At 40.9% G+C, this 24,019-nt stretch overlaps 1 protein-coding gene across 1 annotated transcript in view; it reads left to right on the forward strand.

Moving 5' to 3' along the window:
- The window catches only part of DLGAP1 (DLG associated protein 1), a 137,413-nt gene that overhangs the window by 27,382 nt on the left and 86,012 nt on the right, over window positions 1-24,019 (forward strand). The window contains exons 3-4 of the mRNA XM_085319355.1: window positions 17,456-17,633; window positions 19,098-19,338. Coding sequence (XP_085175481.1) covers window positions 17,456-17,633; window positions 19,098-19,338 — 419 coding nt within the window. The remainder of the gene's footprint in view (window positions 1-17,455; window positions 17,634-19,097; window positions 19,339-24,019) is intronic.

Consider the following 24,019-nt stretch of genomic DNA (forward strand, 5'->3'; position numbering starts at 1 on the left):
GTTGCAGTTGGCCTGTCATTTACCATTGGGCAGAATGCGATTTGTGGCATGGCAGTAATTCTATCTCTGCTACTTTGCCCCCCGGAGGCCGTTTGGTTTTGGGCACAAATTAATTGCTGTTTACCTGCAATTAGCAAAGGAGTTTGAACAGAGAAGGACTGGATGGTGCCATATTCAAATCACATGTTACACTAATAGTGCTTAGAATTAATTTTAGCCTTGTATCGCTATTTCTACTTTCCCTTTCCTTTCTGTTTTCTTTTTCCCTCTTTTTATTTTTTATATAATTCCTTACCAAGCCTAAGTAATAATCCTTAGTACTTAGCTAAGCATTCTTTTTCCATTAAAAGAGCCAAGACTGGCATGAGAAATGCCAGTATCTAGCCTCACCATCCCTTTATACAGTGGCAGAACGACCTTCTGACTGTCAACTGCTTCTATATTCAGCCATGCCACTTCCTATTTTCTCTCCCGTTCTAATGAATTTCACACCTTTGCAAATAATGTGCATAATAGTCTATTCTGTTTTTCAATTATTAGTACCCTGATCCTGATAACTCTCCTGCTGAGACTTTCTTCACCGGTGATTTAATTATTAACCTTTGTCACGACTCCTCTTACTCTTATCATCATTGAGAGTCCTTCACATTTCTTTTATTCCACAGTTTCCAGCCCTGACTAGATTGGGCTGTTCCCAATGCTCCTGCATCCTTCACTTTGCATGCTTTTCTCACCCAAGGGCATGCAATTTGAATTGAGAAGAAGTCTGTGCCTTCCCTTTGGTGCTCCGTTGCTGCTTTGACACACACTCGCAGGAGCAGCTGGTCAGTCGCACTCGGTCAGTCGTGCTTTGAGGTGGCTTTGGAGTGATTTGGGCTCGCTCCCCGCCCGGCTCTCCCTGCGGCAGTTGCTGCAGCGTGGCGCGACGTTGCCCTCGCCGCGGGGCTGCCGCAGCGGTGCCGGGACGGCCAGGCGGTCCTCGTGCGCTGCGCTGTGTCAGAACACGTGCAAAGCCCGGAGTGGCTTCGTCCTATCAACTCTAATTGTCCCTTCTGCGGAGAAGTTAATCAGATTCGTTCCATCTCCGTGATGGCTGTGGTATTCGGCCTGGCTGTTTTGCCTCTGGCAGACGATTAGCAAGCCCTAATTTTCTGTTGAAATTACATATTATGACTGTATTTCTTTCTCCTGTTCGCCGAATCAGGTATGTCCACATAACAGTAGTTTGTTATTTGACGTGAGTGGTTCACTTTCGGGCAGCAGCTCAAAGCACCACAAAATAAGCAATTTCAAATTCCTACAAACAGTCCATCACCTGAAACAGTCCGTCTCTTTAATAACAGACTGTAGGCTGATGTAGACATTGCAGGGACTGTTCGTCTTTTGCATATGTTCTCAGGTTATGTTTTACTCCCTGTACCTCCTTTAAAAAATATGCATAACAGACACTAATTTCATAACAAGTAAATGATATAAATAATGCATAAAAGAAGACCTCCAGTTTATACAGACATTTTTACTTTTAAGGAGTATTTTAAATGAGTAAGATGAAATAAAACCGACATGTAAAGCAATACTTAACCCGCTGATTTCAGAGCTTCTTGATGCTTATTTGCAAGCCAATTTAAACATATTTTCAATTACCAATATAAACAACATTATCACTTGCTGTAAATAAACTACATAGATTGCTGGAGAAGAAATACAAAACCAGTCTTTTCTGTAACCAAGAACAGAGGAAGATTTGTCTCTGAGTTCAGTGTTACAGTTTTTACTGGACTATCTTAAATCTCCTGATTTACTCCCTCGTTGTTTCTATCCTGGGCAGTACAGAAACCAGAATGGGAAGATAAATTGCCCTCCAGGTCAGATTTGATTTGAATGCAAAACCTCTACCCTGGTCCATAGTCTAGCCCCTGCTCCCAGGCCAGGCCTGAGATGCCTTTTAGGCTGACTTCTTTCTCCGTGCACTACACTCAAAATCATCACTGAGCTGCTTCTACAGCACAGGAATTAATAGGAATAAGGCATAAAAAGGGATTGTCAGGCTGTTTCTCTTAAAGTCCTTGGGAGAACTGTGCAGCTGGGAGCTGGGTCTTCGGTCCCCTATTCTGCAATGTGTTGTTTACAAGTCTCAAGTGTAGTTTTAAACTCTGAGCGATAGGTTGTATTTTTCTCCCAACAAAAATGTGAAGTTTTAAATGTCAGCCTCCTACCCAACACGACTGGATGATAACCTCTGCCATGAATGAATAAAGCTGCTTGTTAAAAACATTATCTTGCCACTGTTCTTCCAACTTCTTTTCAATTCAGACAAATTTAACAGCTTCCTCTTCCATAAAATGATACAGCAAGGTTAATTATAGTCCAAAAGCACTCTAAGGTATGATTTGGCTGCTCAGTGTTTCTTGGGTCCAAAAAGARCCAAGCGCACCTGGAACGAGTGCTTGGCTTGTATTGTTAACGCAGGGAAGGGGAAGAACAGCTGAGCGATTAAAGTGAAGAAATGAAACTGCAAAATTCTCAGGTSGGGTCCCCCTCATTCCAGCGGAGGAAAACAGGGGGGCTGTGGGCGTCCGGCCCCACCACGGGTACGTGCTGTGTCCCCGCGGCAGGCAGGCTTGGGGCAGCGGCAGAACAGGGAGCCGTCGGCTCCCCGGCTGCTGCGGTTCTCTGCCTGGCCTGGTACCAAAACCTGCTTTTGATGTGCCTCTGGCTCTCAGTAAAAGGCGCTAATAATACTCACCTACTGCACGTCAGGATGGCACGAGAACTGGTTCATTAAAGTTCGTGCAGCAATTACAGATCCGTCTAAAGAAGAGGCTACAGAAAAGATTAGTATTATTAGTCATTGCCCTATGTATGCTCTTCGCTCCTGCTTTGTACTGCGGCAGTAACGCTTGCAGCAGCGTTTCCCTGTRTTTGCCAGGGTGTGCGGGAAGATATTGCAGGGGCAGATGAGGCACGGCCCAGGGAAGGAGTTACAGCTGCCACATCCCTCCCTGCTGGAGGAAGAGCTGCGGAGGCTGAGGAGCGCTCAGTGAGCGAGCTTTTCTGAGCCCACGGCGGCAGATCCCTGGGGTGAAGGAGCCGGTCCTCGCCAGTCCTTCTGAGCTGCTTCCCACGTGCATCCTGGTGCCTGGCTGCTGGCCCCTGTCTTTCCACCTGCTGCATGTGTTTGCTGTCCCCGCGATGGGTGAAAGCCCGTAGRGGAGCACACCACTTGCTGGAGCAGCAGGAGCTTATGTCACATTTTGCAGCGGCTGTTGAAATCCCTAAGTATAATCTCCTCGTAACTTGACACGTCTCCCCCTCTCTTACCACCACGCAGCCCCCACCCGTTGCTAACATATGTCCCAGAGGTGGTTCAGATACTTTTGCAGAGGGGCAATGATAGATAGGCATGCTTCCCTTCAGCTAAACCTGCCTCTCCTCTTCCTCCACGCCCCAGCTCTGCACGCTAACGCACTGCTTCCCACTCAGCTCGCTCTAAATTTTCTTTGTATTTGTTAGCCTTCACGCTAGAGCAGAAGGGAATCTTAAAATATTTTTTTTTTCTTCGAGGAAGACCTTCAGAGCTAGGATAAGAYATTTTAAAATCTCTCAGGGACTGAGCTGCCATGGTGTGTGCTGCACAGAGAGGCAGGCATACCCCCCRCACGGAAAATCGCAGTCTGGCTGAGCAGAGGGCGTTCCCATTGGGTGCTCTGCGCATGCCTGTTCCTGGAAAACCTGTGATTTTTCTGATGAAAGCTGTTTGGAAGGCTTCAAGAAACATTTCTCTCTTATTTCTCCTCTTTGGGGAGGGTAGAAGGCAGCGCTGATGGCCCAGTAAACACCCACTGAGAGGGTGGTGCTGGCAGGGAAAGTAAAACCCCTAAGAGCTTGTGGAGGAGCAGGTTTCTCCTCGCATGCCAAGATCTTAGTGAACTCACAACAGGACTGATTATCCATGGGGTTGCCACAGTCTTCTTATGATGAGTATTGATCTGTTTTCTCCTGGTGAGGTTAAGTTYGTTCTTTCCTGTTTAGGACAGGATTGGATCCATTACTTTTAGCATAGTTTTTATAAGTTGAGGAAAAAATGGRGTTCAGAGTTTTCCATTGATACACCTTCAGTTAACTTCACTGTTTTGATCTGCTGAACATCTAGCAGTTATCCATCTAAATAATTCATGCATATCTTCAGATAAAAACAGCTTTTAAACTTTACTTATTAGTTTGCTGTTACTAAATAGCTTCTGATGAATGGTGAGTAGCTGTACATACAAAGACTTGCCTTCACATATCCAAGYTGCTTCCTCAATACTATAAATGGCTATTTARCCATTACCTATAGCAAAACAAGTAAGACTGGTAATGCAGGTAGYGTAAGTAACTAACTGTAAGTAAGTAAGTATGTAACTGTAAGTAGTGTAAGGGCTTATCTTTTGCTTTCTATTTTCAAATACCTTTACTCTTATGTAAAAAGCAAGCAACTTTTTAGCAAATTGCCAATTGCGATACAGAAGGAAAATGGCTTTTTCAATGACAGTGATGACCTACCCTTTCTAGTTCCCAAGGAAAATATTTTCCTTCATGAAAAGCCCATAAAAAGCTATAAATCCTAAAAATTTTGTAACAGCATGATGAATGCTACCAAGGAATTTGTCCTACTGATCTTAATTAATTGGAAATCAAGTCTACAATTCATCTGGACTGTAAAAATCAGAATATATTGTAAGATACAGCAGAGGTACAGCACTTTTTTATATGCTTTCTCTTTCTTGAGCGCTTTCTCTTTCTTGAGCCCTTGAACTTTGTTTGTTTTCCTCACCAACTGTAAAAACTAAAGGTTTTTTCTTCTGACTGAAAACTAAGACTTTAAACCTCATGAAAACAGCTTTAAGAAAAACATACTGCATTGCAAAAGGCATAATAATTTACAAGCATTGGCAGCACTAGATTATTCCCCCCTCTAGTGGCTAGCTGGCTCCAGTGAGAATAAATGGAGCTCTTTATTAGTATTGCATGGAATTATTCCATTATCTTAGCCACTGGGGACTTATGTTTTTCAGGCTAGCGTCCTCTAGCTCCATGCATGCTTGGTAATCTGTGGTGCCTGTGTGTGCACGGCCGTGGCTATGTTATGTGACTAGCCTTTCCATTTTGTAAGGCCACCTACCTACAGTGTTTTCATGCTTTGCCAGTCCCTTCTGTACATTATATTATGTGACTTTCAGTATCAGTCATGGAAAAAAGGTCYCCCCACTTCTATTGCATTTCTAAGGCTCCACAGGGTGCATTATACCAAATCCAGATATTCCAAATCTGAATCAACTGAATTGTCTAGTCATGGTGCAATACTGTGTTTGGACAGCAATTAGTGCTTTCTGCATCTACCTAGCTGCATCAGTGCATGTCTATGTACCACTGGGCAGCTCGAGCCTGTTTGTGTTGTTAAGAGAGATCAAACACATCCCATCATGGATAGGTCAGGAAAATTTTAAAGTTTTGCAGAGCCAGAAACTTAGTATTGCTTAGTAGCAACCACTATGTAGTTGGTTTGAGGGATAAGATTTGATGGCTTGACACAGGGGCCACAAAGTGGCCCTCACCTCACATATCACAAGACTTTGAGGCAGGATTCTTGGGGCGCTGGTAGCTCTGAGTCCCACCAGCACACRCAGAAATGCTGGTGTTCAAACATGGTCAGACCAGCTTCTGTGCTGTTGCTCCTGCCAGAAAGAAGTGGATTAATAATATTGCTGTTTTCCTAATTAAGGTGACAAACATCTGTACAGTAAAAAATCGTTGATGAATGTAGAACAGCCATTTAAAGAAGAGGTCATCTAAGGAAGAAAGTTATTTATTCATGTGGCTCAATTAAATAATGTGACTGCAGAGCAAAGTTGCAACCACCCTTGTAAGAACTGTGAGGCATGAAAAAGCAAGGCAGGAGGCTTCGTTMTGTTTTGCTTGAAATAGTTTAGGCATTAAAGTTTTCCGTAGCTTACTACAATTTTATTAAGTTTTTCATAGAGTGCTGCCTTACCTCACCACATCCATAGTCAAGAATGGTTTTAATCTAAAAATGCATTTCTTCTAAAGCATCTTTTGACCATCACACCAAACATTCTTTACTCTTTATTAGCCAACCGGCTCCCTTTATGCACTACGTCTGCCTCTGAAGTTGAATTTTATTAGTTCAGTCATCCTGCCACCTTTGCCTCCAGTAATGTAATAAAAATACTACACTGTTATCCTCTTGCATCCAAGAATCTCAATCATGTTTACTAACTTTAATTCACTATCACAAACCCACCTGAGAGGTGCTGTAGGGAAGTATTAGCATACCTGTTTGCAGAATTTGAAAGGTTATATGACTTCTCCCCCAGGTCACACAGCAAATTTCTGTCAACATTGAAATCTGAATCCATGAGTCATAGTCCATTGCCCATGGTTTTAAATAGCGTGTAGAATTTCGTTATTCTGGATGTTTAGAGAATTTTTTTCCTTTTTTTTTTTCCTTTAATGGTGTTTTAAACAGAAGCATAAATATCCTGGAATTGTCATCTTCTACGTAGGACAGAGGGCCATATTCAGCTTTGCCACATACCCTATCATCAACAAGGGGTTGTGTGATTTCTTATTTATACAGGACTGAGTGCACACTGTAAAGAACTAGTTTTATTCTTTTCACTATGTTAACAGAAGTTTGGATACTTCTTTTCTTTTTCATCTGTTTTTGCTGGATTTTGCTTTAATTTTTCATTTAGAAAAGACCAGCATTCCAGTTCAGTAAAGCACATATTTTAATTCTAAGTATGATAATTAAATTCAAATGAGTATTTGGAAATATTTAAGAAAGCCTACTGTTACAAGTCAAAAAGCCATCTGACTTTTTCAGGAGCTAAAGGCTTTCTTCTTTTGAAATGAGGTGTACAACCCCATTTAGAAATCCTCAGGCAGGCCTGAAAGGCATCCACTCTTTGGAAGTATTTTTTACGTTCTCTTTGTCCCCAGCAGAATTGATACACTTGACCCTAACAGCATGGTAACTAATTCTCCATTCCTTTACTACCAGACCCAAGTAAATGATTTAGGGTATTTCTTTTTCATAGGATTAAAAGGTACCTATTTTAAATAATTGCGRAAAAATTCACTGTCAGTCCCCAGGTGGATTTGGCATTCTTATGCAGGCTTGTCAAGACTTTTTTTTTCCTTTGTTCATTCATACCCCAAAGTTTCTTCTTCATCAGAATTCATTCTGTACAACTTCGACCCACAGTTAGCTTGTAGCATAGATGACATCCGTATTAAAAAAGGRGGAAAAAATCTTGAAAACTTTTGTAAGCATAATTTTTTATCTTTTGAAGAAACTTTTGTTTTTGAGAAAAAATTCAGAACAGTGTGAGGTTCCAGTGTGAAGCTTTTGGTGGTTTGGCCTTGTTTATAAAAGCATCAACAGGCAGAATTACCCACCATGCAATACCTTTCACGCAGGTCTGAAATCACAGGTTACCACTTTGTGTGATATCTCGGTACAGCAGACGTTACTGTAATAGCTACAAAACAAAGCTGGAAAGACCTTGGCACRGGAGGAGAGAATTATAGAACATACACAGACAACTGGGTTTTTTGGAATTATCTAGGTTTCTTTCAAGGATTTTCTTTTGATGTATAAGTAGCTGAAGGGAAAATAGTCAAAGCTCTTTTTTCTGAGGAATGGCTCTGGTAAAATTACATGGAGAGTGAGTCTCCCTGCTCCAGGGGTATTGCTTTTGACTGTGCAAAATCTCTGACAAAAGGCAAAGTCTCCCAGAGCAGGAGAGACTGCATCTTAGAGACTCACCAGGGAATTTGCCAGAAACCCTGCTATACACTATAATTTTAAAATTTACTTGTATTCTGGGTTTTATTTTAAATAAAAATATAGAAGTAAAGTTAGTAGTTCTAGATTTTGAGGTATGGCAGGAGAGGTTGTGAGGTTTTATCTTAATGAAAACTCCTATGTGAACAGTTGCCCCCAAAATCTTTATTTCCAGGGAAGAGGCAGATACAAGTCCCAGTTGAGCTCCAAGCTGTAGTTACCCAGGCACAGCCCGAGAAACCAGTTGTGAAGCTCTCCAGGAGGTCACTGCTGTGTGTCCACATCAGCCTCCCAACCTGGCTGCTCTCAGGAAGAGCTGGATCCCACTTCAGGTCAATGCCTCACAGTTTTTTGCAGAGAARCAAAGCGTAGTAAATCAAAGCTACTTGCTTACAAAATAAGAGAAAGCAGTCTTCCCTTCGGGCACTTCAAACTGCTTCTTRTTCTTCAGATACAAACCAGCTAAAACAAAGGATACTGAAATAGCCACTTAGTGGTAAGTGCACATACRATCGCTCAGAATGAACCTGTCAGGAGAAAAGAGGAAAATCCACARTCAGCATCAGCACATGCTTCAGTCCAGTTCAGTGGTTGGCAGGTGCTAACAAGAAATAATGTCTGCTCACAGCCAGGGAGCTCGACTAAGCGTTTGTGGTGGAGCCTGCTTGGCCCTCAGCTGAGTCTTGCTCTCTCCGACATTTGCTTGGAGGTGGTGACATTACTCAGAGGTGGARGAAGGTGAGCTCAGCTCCTCAGCTGACTTTGCATTGTTTTTGTTTTTCCCCCTTCTCCCTTGGAGAGTTATTAACCTATCCTCCTGACTGCATTGAAATACACGTTTGCCAGAATTTCKCTTGTAGTCTGATTGATGGTTTGTGTTGCACATCTGTTCAGCTGGTGCTGAATCTGCTTTTYTTACTAGATACCTGAAACTTTTGAAATGGAGGAAGAGTGAATAGGAAAGGAAGAAAAATGTGTATTTAAAATGCTTTTTTGGAAAATGCAGATGGCTGTTTATTTATATAAAGCTTGGGGTAGTGACGGTGACTTGCAAAACTAAGACTCATTCCCAATCTCATCAGCAGATGTTTATGCAGCTCTAGCCTGGATACGTAGAAATTTCTTTCTGGAATAGGTGACTCAGAAGCAGACATGTGGCAGGGCCTGCAGACCTGGTTATGGCCRTGCAGTGTGTGGCTCACCATTACCTGATTTCAGGCCCGCACAGGGCTGAGAACGCTGAATAGAAATGTATGTACAGTTAGTCAGAAAATTTGCTTTTAAATAAACACTGCATTGACATTCGACAGCGAATACTGTTTTACTGTTTACCCAGAAAACATTATTTGTGGATAAATACTGACCAATRCCATAACTTGGTGTAGCACAGGAGGGCCTTCAGGGATGGGAAGTCTGCCCAGAAGATGCTTTTTAGCTGAGTGGGAGCGCTGTCCTCCCACTCCCAGCAGCAAGCCAGTGTTCTTGCATAAATTGTGGTGCTAAGTGGAGAGGGCTGCTTGTGCAGCTAACTCAACACTAGGCTTGGGAGACATTCCTGAAAAGTAACAGCTTTCCTGTKGTGGTGTGGCAGAGATCTGTAACTCTTGGGGTTTTTTTTCCACTGGCACAATTAATCAAATTTTAATGTGTGAATGAGGGAGACCTGAAAATTAAACTAAGGAGGTGGGATCCGAGCTTGTGGAGGCTGTGGTTTTTCTAAAATAGCACAAGGATTGGATTGGGGACTACCATGATCCCAAATACACAGAGATTAAAAAGCTGACCAGGCAAAGTTTAATGTTAATCCAAATTAAGGGATTCAAACCCTCCTTTTGCCCCAAATGTGTCAGAAAATGCAAATTTGCATATAGGCAAGGGTATGTCCTGAGTGTGTTACCAGACACCTGAGAGGAGGAAAGAAATGATGGTATGATTTGCCTCCCTTACATTAATAGCAATAGTTACAGAGGTAATGGTGAAGTGGTCCATGTCCCATGCTAAAGCTGTGCCTGAGCAGGGCTGGAGGCACCACCTTCCGTATTTCTCAGAGGCTTGCCCTGAAATGCATGCATGTAGGTGGCTGGCTAGCAGACCAAAATGCTGAATTACTAAAATGAGTGTACTAAAATGAGTAATTTGAATTACTAAAGTGAGTGTTTCATCTGAACAGATTGCTAACGACTTTTGTGTTTCACTCGAGGGAACAGGTGGTTACTGAAGTAACCAAGAATATATAGTGATATTGGATTACTTGGGTGAGTTTGAGCCTTGCTGAGGGGAGCTAGAGGAGTGACTTCTGCAGGAAGGAGAGTGTAGTTAATTTGTTTTTCTTTATTTTCTTTTTTCTTTATTGTTGAGGGGTTTTTTTCCTTCCTTCCTCATTCCTCCTTCCTCCTCTCTTTTTTTTTCTTTTGTTTTCTTTTTTTTCTTTCTTTTTTCTTTTTACCAGCAAGGAGAGAGAGTTCATCAAAGCAGGATTAGAGGGTTTGATGGGAGGAGTGGCTAGACTGAAGCAGGAGATTCAGGAGAGCAGCCTGGGTGATGCAGATGAAGCATCCATGCTGCCAGCGAGCAATCTCTCAGAAATCCACAGTAAACCAGACTATCCATTACAGCAGCAAAGGGTTCACCCATACCTCAGCAAGGGCCAAAGTGGTCCAGGCAAGGCTAAAGGAATTATTAATACGCTCAGGCTTTCATGTAGAGTTCATTCTTAGTGTTATTCCCGATACAAGCCAAGAGCTTTTCCGACTTAGGTAACTCTCACTCCACTGGTGAGCAGCACTTGTTCCTGAGATTGTTCCTGCTAGCCCAAAGGAGACTTCTGCTGAAAAAAAGCAAGATATTCAGAGATGTCTTCCTCCAACAAGCAGCTCCAAAACCATATTTGGGCATGTACTTRGTAAAACTGGTAAGAGCAGGCATGAAGTCCTGGAAGCTCACAGCTTTCCTCAGTGGAGGAGAGGAAAACAGCTATTCTCAAATTGGTCATCCTAGAAGATGTTATATCTTACCATACAAAGTGTGACAAGAGAGGATGGATTTCTCTTTCAGTCAGTGTAAATAAGAATTGTACATTATTATATACTAACAGCTTTCTTCCTGGCATCACTGAGTAGAGCTGGTGCATCTGAGTTGAACTGTTTCTGTGCTTCAGTGTCTCTTCTCACTCTCCGGGGTGGAATAGAAGAGCACTCTCACAACTGTGCTCCCCACACACACCCCCACATAGGAATCAACACCAGCATGTAGACCAGATTTCTGATTAAAGAGAATTGTATAATGTCTCTCTGCATCATCTTCCATCTGCTTCTCTTTCCAGCTCAATTATGTGTCACTTCCTTGCTCTGCTCTGTTCTTTCACCATAGCTAGAAAGCACTGAGAAGACATGGCACAGCAGTGGCAGGGGAAAGGTTCCTTAAATTCATTAGCCTATTCTTTTGATTGTATGCAGYACCTGAAAGGATTTTTGAGATGAAAGAGGAGCTTTGTTTTATTTTAAGCATTAATTTTTATGCAGTAGTCAGCTTTGTTTGCTAATGTTCTGGCACTTAAAAGGGGATAAAGATGTTCCTGAAATATGATCAAGTCCTCCATCCTCAAAAAAAAAAAAAAAGCTTGTATGACTTTTGAGAGGGAAACAAGTTTGTAGTAAATTGCAAGAGAGTGGCTTCGAGGCTGGTTCTGAAGCTAGCAGGACTATACATGGAGATTTCTAAAGGGTATTGTGCTTTTGGAAGCATTTGCAACCTTAAAGTGTTGATCRAGGTCCTCCTACCCTCTATAAAACAAACAGGAGTTCTCTGGCAGGACACCATGTGCTTAATCAATAAAAAAAATGAAAATAAAAACAGCAACTGAGGATAGACATGTTAGAGAGCTGTATGCCATTAAACTGTGCAGAGTTCTGGATTTTTTTTTTCTTTTTTTAAATGTTTTCCTCTTCAGCCCAACCAGAATCTATAAAATATGGCAAAGAGACAAATACACAGTATCACAGTTTCTGCCTCTTCTCATGCTGTGACTAACATATAAGCCTTCTCAAAGGGCTTCCAAGAGATTATTAATGCAGGCATGTCCCACGTGGTTCTGTGGTGCATTGGCCAGTGCATGCAGCTAGGATGATTTGTAATCTGAGTAATGGAGTCTTTTAAAACACAGAAGGAAGGGGATGCCAAATTTGTGCTGATGACATTGAATTTTTCCTCATCAAATGAGCTTTTCTGGTTATCTTCAAGTTTTAGATTTTTCTTTCTCACATTTGGCTCTTTAGTAACTCACTAAGGACTTGAACAGAGATTTTTCCCTTCAAGGTAGGAATTCCCTGTGAAGAGGTTTTTTTTCTTAAAAAAAAAAAAAAAAAAAAGAGAGAGAGAGAGAAATTGAGATCCTGAGTGTGTAGGGGGGAGAGATGCTCAAAACTGTTTGTGTCTTGCCCTTGTCTTTATCATTGGGATGACAGCTTTGTGTTTGCAGCATTGAAAGAAGCAACATGTTGCCAGCATGATCAAATTACCCCAGTTAGATGACCCATATCATGGCTGGAATCGAGAGATGCGCTGAACGAYGCTGCTCTGTTCATGTTCTTCACTGATGTCCTTCAGGGTTTGCTTTGTGTCAGATTGTTCCTTCTGCCTTCTAGCAAAGCTAAAATGCAAATAAAATTAAACATAGAAATGTATGCTGAAAGCACCCACTAACCGGGATGCTGATGGGACATTTGACCTGGAATAATTAATCCCCAGGAAGATATGGTCTCCACTGCAGCCAAGAAACATAAATGCTGGGATATTACCTGTGGTAGTTTGGGGTGGTTGTTGGGTTTTGTGTGTGATGTGTGTGATGTGTTTTTGGAGGATGGGTTTTMACAATCCATAAGATAAGTTGATAAGTTTTATCAATAAAAATAAGTTTTTATTGATAAGTTTTATCAATCTCCTTTACTGGCTTCTAAAAGTATTCAGAGCATGATTCTGGACTTCCTCTTTTTTTTCTGCTATGTCATTTTCTATTGGCATCGCACTGTACCCATCTGGCACAACACTGTGCTTTGTGGTAGGAATCTGAATGCTGAACTTGCAAAAGACAGCACARTTTTAGAAATATTTTTCATTGTAACATTTTTGTTTTCTATTTATCTGGCTGTAGGGGGAAAAAAGGCAGGCACTGTCAGTCCAGTTCCTCCCTTTTTTCCATTCTGAAATGGCACATAATAAATAAAAATCCACTTCATAAAGAGCACACATACAGCAGCATGCATTGTGGCTTCCTAAAGAAAGAGGAAAGACAAAAAGACAAAGACAAAATAAAACTTGCCTGTTCTTGTAAGTAGGTAAATCCTTCTTGTTTATCATCTCTTTGGCATTTCAGAGCCATTTTGAAGGTGCAAAATTTCTTCAAGGAAACTTTTCAAGGCCGTTTCAYATTTAATCTGTTAACATGCATTGTAAGGCCTTAAATATATATACATTTTTTTGAATGAACCATGTTATGGCCAGAATACATGAGTGAGACGTGACCAGGTAGTATGTAAATCTAGTTAATAGCCTTTCTTCCTCCCTTCATTTATCCTAGAGGAGCATCTGAGTGATTAGGCTAAGATGCACTCCTGCCTCTGTCTCTGACTTCCCTATACAAATTAGAGAAAAWCACATTTTCCTAGGTTCTCCTATACGTTCATTGACTAACTCTTTGTAATGAATTTTAAACAGGAATATATGTATTCAAATAATGAATTGAGCAAATCAGGAAGCAAAACATGTTTCCATCTRAATTTGGAGGGTGTAAATAAGAACACAATTGTAACCTGAAGTTAAAAATATTTCTTAAAACACATGTTGCAGCAGTGTGGAGGTGATTAGATGTGGGCATTTAAAACCCTTTCATTTCTATATTTGAAAGGAAACAGAGAATCAGCCTCAGTATGCCCAAAACATAYACAGCAGAAATGAAACGTAGCTTAAAGATCATGATCCTCTGTTTTAGCTGCTTTGCTAGGATTTACTTTCTGCYTAAATGAATATTACTCTCCTTGTAAGAGCCCCTCATGGTCACCGTGCTTGAAGCGTCCCTGAGGTGAGGTGTTGATCTGAGGCATTTGCCTCTCTTTACCCAGGAGAGCCCTTGTTTCTCTCCAGGGACTCTGCAAACTTCATTTCCACCCATCTCAGCTCAGGGCTGGGACCTTTTCCAGAGATGACCTTTTCTGGACGATCACATTGGGGCAGCAGGGAGCAGCCAGCAGTGCAGCAGAAACCAAAAGCCATCGTCTTCTCCTTACGCCTTGTCCCATAAGTGCCAGGACCCGCAGTTCAGGGCGGCCCTTGAGTGCTTGCAGCATGCCACAGAGGCAAGCACTGCAGCACAGAAATGGTGCAGTGCACCTGGAGAGCAGGTTCAAGATGTTTAATAATTCACATCTTCCTTCCGCCAGTGAATCTATCCAATGCAGCGAGTGGACTAGTAGCTAGACCATCTTTTACCAGCACCCAAGCTGTCCCAGAATCTCAGTCCTCTGTGTATGGTATTTAGTTGTTGTGAAAATGAGGGTGTCACAAACAAAATACTAAGGAATGCAGACTAMGCAGATAGAGTTGAGCCCTTAAGGAAGAAAAGATTATTTTCATTTACAGGTTACCAGTAGTAATTCTGAAAAGACAAATTAGACTTTCAGATATTCCCCTCTCATGTATAGCTAGATTTATTCCTGAACAGAATGTTTTTCAAAATTTCTAGTGGCATATCAGCTGTTCTTTGAAGGGTACTGTAGAATACAATGATAATTTATGAAAGTAGTAGTAATCATTATAAATGCAAATCTTCAGATGTTTCCTTGTCTATGCTTTAATTTTTTTTCATCACTACATTTAGTAAAACAGTGATTGTAGCAATCAGTAAGGAAGAGGCAACCTCCTCCAAAGCCTGCCAATACCCGAGTTCGCACATACCTCCCATCCATTGAATAAACCACACCATAAGTAGYGGCCACCTGTAAATCTGGTTCTAGATGTGTGCCAAACTGGCCTGTCATACAGTCAGGAACAAAACTAGACACAAAAAGAAGGCATCTGTGCCAACCACCTACATCTGAAACAATAGGAAAACGTTTACTCTCATGGATGGATGCCTTTATTTTATGCAGACTTGGGGAAACATTGTTACGCGGTGCTAATGCAYATGGAAAATGAATTTGTGTACATTTGGGGGTTGATTTCCATGACTTTTGGTGCATCTATTCTGATCTCTGTAAGCTGGCTGCAACTACAAAATCTTGCTGTGGTGTGTACGTGCATGTTGGTATAGTGGTCCCAATCTTTAACGGGTACTTGCCCCAGCACTTGCAAATATTTCACTGACAATATCTGTGTGCTGAACTTTGTGATGAGCTGTGGTCTGTGCTGCGGGCTCAGCTAATCAGCGAAGAGCAGCACTGTATAGAGCACCAGGTAACGTATTTGACTAATTGGCACTTGATTAAGTGTGTTTGAATTTTGCTTGTCAAATATTGGCAACAAACTGTTCACAACAAATTCATAAAATAAAATGTGTTTTGAATTGATGCATTTCAAGCAATGCTGATCAGTTTACAGACCTGCAAAGAGCGGTGAAGTAGCTTGCATGAATATGGGTATGGCTGGTGTGAGTAATGCACTATACACTCAATGAAAATGGCAAGAAAAAGTTCCATCTTCATCTTGTGACAAAACTATCTAGTAATTAGTATTACTAATAAGTTTACCTATTTTTTTTAGGCAGGTACCAGTAATTAGCAGCCAGGGGATGCAGTATTATAGATACAACCTAGATTTTATTACAGTATTGTAACATTCAGCAATAGACTCAATTGCTGAACTACTTAGGTGTAGGGTAACAGTGCAATTGTCCTCCTAAAACACATTGACAGTTACTGGAGTTGTGTATGCCACTGGGAAATCGCTCATACTGATTATCATCATTAACTACCTGAACACAAAATATCTGAAGAGGCTTGAGGAATTAGAACGGATTCTGTTGGTTCAGGTCAGTTGTGTATGTATTTCTATATATTAAGGGACCAAGATTAGATCTGTAATTAGGTTACAGATTTTTATGTTTCATATACATGCAAACATCTATGTGAGATTTACATTTCAAAACGAGAACTTAGTCAATGTTGTAATTGGTTGGCTTTTGTAATACTTGGAGAACACTGAAGATACTTCAGTATAAATACTGAAGAAGCACCCTTTGAATAYTTATGTATTCATTAATTATTCTGAAAAAACTCCCCCAAACAAATCATGTAGTGAAAGAAACATGGTGTGAATCATTTTTTCTGACTCTCTTGGGTCAGACTGACCTTTCTAAGTCATCCTTTCCAGGATGATTAGTTTGTGGAGACAACACTTTGCCAACACTTTCAGAGGAGAAAACATGTCACARTAAAGTGGAGGGCTGTATCTAGGTATTGTGGTCTTTGCTAGCTGACTGTAAGCACATTTGGCAAGAGAACAGTCTGTACAAATTATATATTTGTTTGGTTTTAACTGCTTGCCAGTCTTATCTGCCATTGGTTTGGGAAAGGTCAGGAATGTTATCACTACAGAAACACAACTGGATTTTCAAACTTCTATTTGACATCAAGTTGTGTAATGCTACTTAGCATATTTCTCGCAAATACCAGAAAAGCTCTTTGGCAATGATTGCCTGCATTTTATCAACTTGCAGCTTCTGTCAGTATTCAAATTAAWAAATTAAAGCATATCAAACCTAACCAGGTACTCCAAGCTCTTGGAATGTTTTCCAGGGTTAAGTTGTGCTATGAGTGCATTTTACATGTTATGTATGATCTACCTACCCTTCTTTGCCCATACATCCTTGAAAGCTCTGTAAGAAGCAGCCCAGTTACAGGTGTAGCAGGGTATCAGATTCATTGTACTGCAGTGATCAGCATCATGTTTACTCAGAGAAAAGCACCTCCAGAGGAACAGAGCCCCTGCGACTCTGAGGAATTGTATTTCAAGAAGTGGATGTTCAGTGGATGCATTTAGGGTAACCCAGTCAATCTACTGTCAGGGCTCTCCTTTTTTTATCCCACTCCCTAACTTGTTTTCATGCCTGCTRTGTTCAACTCCATGAGGACATAGCGCTTTCTTCAATTGCCCTCACCTCAGTGGCTCCCCTTGGTCTTTTAAAACTCACACATTTCAGTGTAACACCTTCAAAAACAGCACATAGCACACTGGTTGCTGGTGCTGGAAACTGTCATTGTAAGTACATTGTAAAAATTTGCTGTGCTGATGCCACAGATAAATATGATGGAAGCAATTTGCCATTCTGCTTAGGTACAATTTACAGTTAATAAATAAATAAATAAATAAATAAATCCTTCCCTCTAGCCTCTCATCCCACCAAATAAAAAGGTGGAATAATCCAAATAAAAGAAATGGACTGGTCGTATCCTTAATTTATAAATATACAAAGATTGTTTCGTTTCATCATGGGTTCAAGTCTTTTCCCACAGAAAAACATCTGGTTATGCTTAAAAACATCTGGTTATAGCTAAGTCATTTGGGTTTGATTAACCTTTTTTTTTTTTTTTTTTTTTTTTTTTGTACCCCCAGGATATCCAGTGAACACTCACCAAAGCTTCAGATCCGGAGCCACAGCTACCTGCGGGCAGTGAGTGAAGTCTCCATCAACAGGAGTCTAGACAGTCTGGATCCCACTGGGCTGCTGACATCCCCCAAATTTCGCTCCCGGAATGAGAGCTACATGAGAGCCATGAGCACCATTAGTCAGGTGGGTGACGCGTGCGCGGCCGGGAGAGCAAGGGCCAAACCAGACCAGATGTATTTGTGACATACAGCAGAAGAAGCTTGGTTTTTGCTTAAAATGGAATTGGGCCATTACATACTACACATTTTCAAAACATTTTAGGAAGCAGAAATGTTTTCATGTAACTTTGTGAAAATATGAGATTTGATAATGCTGTAGCCTGCCCTTTGCAAATGGATGAGTAGCATAACATGCAATGTCTGATGTTTTTCAAAGACAGGTGCTCAGCAATATCTTTAAAAAAGATTCCCTTAAGTTCATAAGCAGAGTGTGATGCTAAGGGAAAGTGAATGAAGTCTGTGGTATTTTGTATTTCACTATTTTATTAGCATTTTATAAGAATTTTTRAATATCTCTGTATCCTACTGCATATATTCTTAAGTCTATGCGCTTATGAACTTTTCATCTACATAATGCAAATATTGCAGTATATATATTAAGTGCAAAGATCTATGTTATTTACCAGCACTCTGTAAAACTTCAAGAAAAATAAAGCCCACTTTGACGCATTCAGATTAAGAGTTTTAGCATCATAAAATAAAAAAGCATTAACGAGGGAGAGATTTATTTGGAGATATGGCTATCCTCTGCCACTGCGGGATTGCTCTTTATTGATACATTATCCACTGCTTTTCCATGCTGCTTTGAGCAGTTTCTTCTCTTTTAGATTTCGCTTTTCAGATATGCATCCAAGCACACGGTGTAGTGTTTTCCTTACTGAAATCCAACCTGGAATAGATATTTTAATGTCACCTTCTACCATCGTAACACTGTCTTATCTTTTCCTGGTAAATCAGCCTTTTTCATACCAGAAAAACAACAAAGCTCTCCTACGATAGTTTCTGTATGCACGTTTCCCRCAGTAATAATTATTATTCTTTAATGCCAAGCTCAGGGCTCAAGTCTGAGGTCAGAACCGTGGTCATCCATTGCCATATAAGCAGAGGCAAATGGTTTCCATGTTTGTAAGATCTGCAGCAAAGCCAGATGCTTTTGAATGTTCTTTAACCTGGGTGGCTGCAAGTCTTTGTCACCACCTAGTGTCTGCTCATCAAAGGGTCTAAGGATTCCTACATCTCTCAGCCGAAGGAGTTAGCCAGGAGATGTAGTTACACGAGCATTTTCCTCCTGTATTAGAGCTGGTTCAGTTAGGGAACCYTTTCAAATGCGGGTTACCACTTCCACACTTGAGCTTCCCAGCCCCATAGTTTTATCACCACGATTGCCTGTGGGTTGCATTGTGTACTCCGGGGTTAAGGCAACCCCCCCCCCTCTTTTTTTTTTCTTCTAAAAAAAATACGTGATTTTATTTTTCAGCATAGTGTACATAGTGGCCTGGGGTTCAACTCCAGGCTGTTGCTTTTGGGTGCTAATACAGGAGAGACTGCTGTACGGGATGTACTGAACCTGCCCGATCTTTGCCTGCAGGTGAGTGAGATGGAGGTGAACGGTCAGTTTGAGTCCGTCTGCGAGTCGGTGTTCAGTGAACTCGAGTCTCAGGCCGTGGAGGCCCTGGATCTGCCGATGCCCGGCTGTTTCCGCATGAGGAGCCACAGCTATGTGAGAGCCATTGAGAAGGGCTGTTCCCAGGACGACGAGTGCATATCGCTCCGGTCCTCGTCTCCCCCACGTACAACCACGACGGTGAGGACTATCCAGAGCAGTACCGGTGAGTAACGAGGGGAGCCCGGGGGGTGCCGGTAAGAGGTTGCCTTTCTGCACAGCTCCGTCAGCTCAGCTGTGAGCTCCTCTATATCAYGCACCAGGTCTGTAAGAGAGTCCGTGTCTCTTTAACGTATCAGGAGACAACTTGGTGAGGCTCAGACCTACTTGGGGATGTGATAGCCAACAGCAGAAAAATATGTTCAGACCCAGGATGTACCTGTATCACTGCTGGAGACCCCTAGGTTGCTTCCAAAGAAGCTGCTCTGTCTACTTAGCAGCAGTGCCACCTTAGGCACTGGGAGAAGGRGGCTAGCTCATTTAGGACCAGGAGCACATGGAAGAGAAGCCAGAGGTCATTTCACCTCTCACTGCTGTTCCCAGAGGAGCAGCCACAGTTTAGCAAGGCTGGAAGCGAAGGCTGTGGCCTGGGAGATCTGCTAACTCTTAGCAGCTGAAGAGGGGCCCTCTGCAGGATTTTCCTCTGTGAACTGCTCCACTCTGTCCTTTTGAAAAGTTGGAAGATGTTGAATGTGCCGATGGATGGCTCAGAGAGATTGCTGCAGCACGCCAGGGTGTATCTCAGAGAGGGGAGGGAAAGAGGGAGGAGGTCTGCAGGTCAAAACATGCGTGTTCATGTCCTGCTGTTGCTCCTCCTGCRATTCAGACTATTCAAGCCTTGCAAGAGAGAGAGGTTTGAGTCTAAATATACAAGACTTACAAACCATCCTTTGAACCTCTTCTTTTAATTTATGAGGTTGCATTAAACAAAAAATACTTTTGGAAATAATCATAATGAATTTTAGATACAGAGACCCAAATTAAGACTTAAGGGGAAGAACATGCAAGTCAGAAACCAAAATCCAAATCTGTTTTTTCATATATTCATTCAGGAAAGCRTATCACATGTGCATAATGTTTTCTGTGGAAATGAGAGAGAGCCTCTTCTTTTGACTTCTCTGCATCCCTTCCACTGCTGTACACAAGCTTCATTTACTGTTCAGGCTATTACAAGTATTTCACTATACCTACCATCTCTCTTCCAGATTCTCTAGTTTCTATTTTCTGTGTTCTAAATTTTTGCCTCTAAATACTGTGTTTGTTATCTCAGAGATGCAGTTGTTTGTACATTGTAAGCTCCCTATGTCTCACTCCAGTCTTTCTGTAAAGCATCTTGTCAATAGGCTTRTTTCATCAACAGACACTTTCAGCCCTTTTATCCAAAAAGTTCTGCTTAATTCATGATTTTTTTCTAAAAGCAACGAGTGTAAATACTGATGGTYGGAAATACGTGGGCAGTTCATCACAAACATCACAGCATCTTTAACAAATGCCATGGTGAAATTCTCATTAAATCACTAACCATTAAGAAACAGTAGTCATGTGACAAAATTTCTACTGTAAAAGCAGCAGTTCTATGCAAACAGGATTTGTAACATACCACAAAGACAGGATTTACATAAAGTGCTTATTAGTTCATCATATGGTATTAGTTTTTGTCAAATATGTTGTGAGGGAAATTCTGAAGAATGTTTTCCAGGGAGTTTTCAGTCTGCGTTTGGYTTTGCTAGATCACCTTGGACATCTGAGTGGGTTTTCAGTTCTTTTAATAATGGTTTTGTTCATACTTTTCCTTCATAAAAATAACTGTAGTCATTAATCCAGAGGAGAATGTCTATTTTTTAATTATCTTTATATAAAAGGATATTTCTGTCACTTAGAAAAATGGAGCATGTTTGGGGGATGATGGTGTGTAAGTGGAGAAGGGTGACTGTATATATCAGCCCAAAACACTTACAAGTCTGTAAGAAAAAAAATCTTTTATGGTAGATTGCCCCTTGTTCGTGCTCCCTTTATTGTAGTACAATAACAAACAGAGTCCTGATCCCTTCTCTGGGTAGCTGGCTTTATTAAAAAATCATATGAACAAGGCCATGTTATTRAAAATGCAATCCAGTGGGTCTGCCTCACACTACTGCTTCTGTAGTCAGCCCTTGAAAATCCTGAGAGAGGAATGATTTGCAGTCCTTTTTCTGGACACCTGTAGAAGCATTCAAAGACTCCTGTAGGTATCTATTTTMTCTTCTGTTACAGGAATTTTAATGAGTTACATTTCTCACTTTTTTCTAATTCTTGGATTCCTGAGGGTCTATCCCTTGCATTGGTAGCATTTGAGACAACTTGTCCCTCTTACTACCTGATTTACATAATACTGTCTATTTAATGGGCCTTAGAGCTGAATTAATTCCATCCAAAAGCATCTATATTGACTTCCCTGTGGTTGCCTGTGGCTGGCTTGTGGAAGAGAAGCAATAACACAAAAGGCATCTTTGAGGGTTTCTAGTATAGGCCTCTATAAAATGGGGAATGGGGCAATAACAAGACAGGTATGAAGAAAGCAGAAAGGTACCTCAGACTTATCTCCAATTAAGTGATGTTTCAAATGTTTTGTGGCCGACCTAAGGTGCAGTTATGATCTAAACTGCGTAGGTTAACATCCCCAAACTAGAGCGCTATCCTCCTGTTCCCCAAAACCTTTGCCTGTTAAGCCAAGGAAAATTCCTTTCTTCAATAACATTAGCTCTTTCCTCGGTGACCTGGCTTCTTATTCACTGATACACCAAAATRTGATTATACATTAGTAGTGGGAATTTCTTTGATTACTGGAAGCCCAGGAAAACGCCTGCTTCATGATGATCGAAAAGCAAAGAAAAGAAAGAGAGAGTTACCTATCCCCTGGATCAAAATTATTTTTCTAGAGCCATGATTCACAGCTTTCCAGGGAGTCTAGCTAAAAATATTAAGCAAGTATGATGGAGAGAATCACACTTACCTCTAGCTATTAGCCTGTGGTTGCAGCTTCAGGTTTTAATTTCTTCTTGCCATGTAGTGTTGGAGGTGTACTTTTAAAATTAGGAATGCATCTCTACCAAAGTAGCTGTTAGTTCCTGAGGATGAACTAAATCTCATTGGGAGTGCAGTACTAATGCGGTAGTTGTAGCACAGAGCTCCACGGGGGTAATGGCCCAGCTGATGCCATTGCGTCTGGTGGTGGTTTTAGGGCTATTGTGGTGACACTGTGAGGTGCGCTGCACCTGGCTAAAACCAAGCTGGAGTATAAAAATGGCAGTGTAGACACAAACCTGTTGTCATCAAAAAGATTAAATGCTAAACTGCAAGTGAAAAAAAAAATCACTGAAGTGAAGGAGTCTCTGCACATTTTCTGGGAGGAGGATTCTTTGTTCAGGAGATGATTTTGTACAACAAATGATGTTTTATCTATGTTTTTAAACAAATAATTTTAAAGTGAAGAAGAGGTAACATGATGTTACCACTTTATATGGAAACAGAAGCATTAGGGAAATAAATGCCCCATTGTAACTTTGTCGTGCCTGGAAAGCTAAGAAATATTGTAAAACCAAAAGCCTATCAAACAAACCAGTGTTCCCCTTACTTTCTACTGTTTCACTGTACTTTCTACTTCCCAAATAATAGTATGCAGCTATGAATAAGAACTGAGCTGGTAGAGGTAAATATTATCATTAGTGATTGAAATTGTGCTTTTTCCAGATAACACTGTATTACACATCACATAAATAGATATAATCGTGATCATCTATAAATTGTTAAACTATGAATTGTGATATGTATAACGGTGGTATAAGTGTTGCAGTTATGTCAATGAAGTTAAGTTAGAATATAATGATATTAGATTAGTAAAATTTCCTGTGTGATTGTACTGATATAACTTAATAGATGGATTTGAGGAGAGCAGACATGAGACGCAGAGAACAGGATGTGTCAGAAATAATTTTGCTGTGCATCGGATATTTTAGACCCAAATCATAGAGGGAAAAATCAAAATCTCAGAAACACTCATGAATTAGTCATCTTTTGGTTGTGTTTAATAGAAATGTTTCACTGATTTTGGATTGTCTTGTTTAGGTGTTTGTCATGTCTTTTCTTTAACTGATTTTAATCGTTTACATAAGTTATTTTTTTAATAGCAAATGTAATTTCAAGGAAATAAACTGAACTTTCATTTTGAGATGGTTTGTTTCACTGAACCTTCTCATTCTGCTGTTTTTGTTGTTACTAGTTGATTATTTTCTGGTGAAGAATGAGAATCCACGAAGTCATAAACTTTTGGAGGAGGCTAAGCCAAGCATGGAATATTTTTATATTTTTAGGATTTTTTTTCACTAAAGTCTTTTCTTTTTTCTAAATAAATCACACTTGAAGTTAAAAAGATGGCAAAAAAATCTGCATTTGCTCATGAAGGGGAGAAGCAGCCTGGGTTTCCGTGTGGATCAGAGCCACGGAGGCAGGCGGACGCCCACCCTGTGGGGCCTTTTGCAGCGGCAGTCGAGCAGCCTGCAGCGACTTGTCCRTGGGAGCGAGGGAGGCAGGGAGAGTAGCAAGGCCGGGCGTGYGGCAGCTCTGAAATGCTGCCATATGCTGTACACCGTTGTGTGCATTAAAAATCACCATCGGTGTCATTCAGCCTCTTCAGAGGAATTTAATGAGGTGCGAGCTCTTACAGTTTGGTCCCAAGTTATTTGCATGTGCAGTCGTTGTAACTGAAACTCTTAAACCAATAGATTCAAATATTCACTAAATAAGTTATCTTTTTAAGAAGTTAAAATCTTTAAATCACTTTACAGTGAAATTCTGAAGTACTATAAACA

Source organism: Rhea americana, unplaced genomic scaffold (genome assembly GCF_003343005.1).
Source record: "Rhea americana isolate MKP2758 unplaced genomic scaffold, rheAme1 scaffold_58, whole genome shotgun sequence".
NCBI classification, from domain to species: domain Eukaryota; kingdom Metazoa; phylum Chordata; class Aves; order Rheiformes; family Rheidae; genus Rhea; species Rhea americana.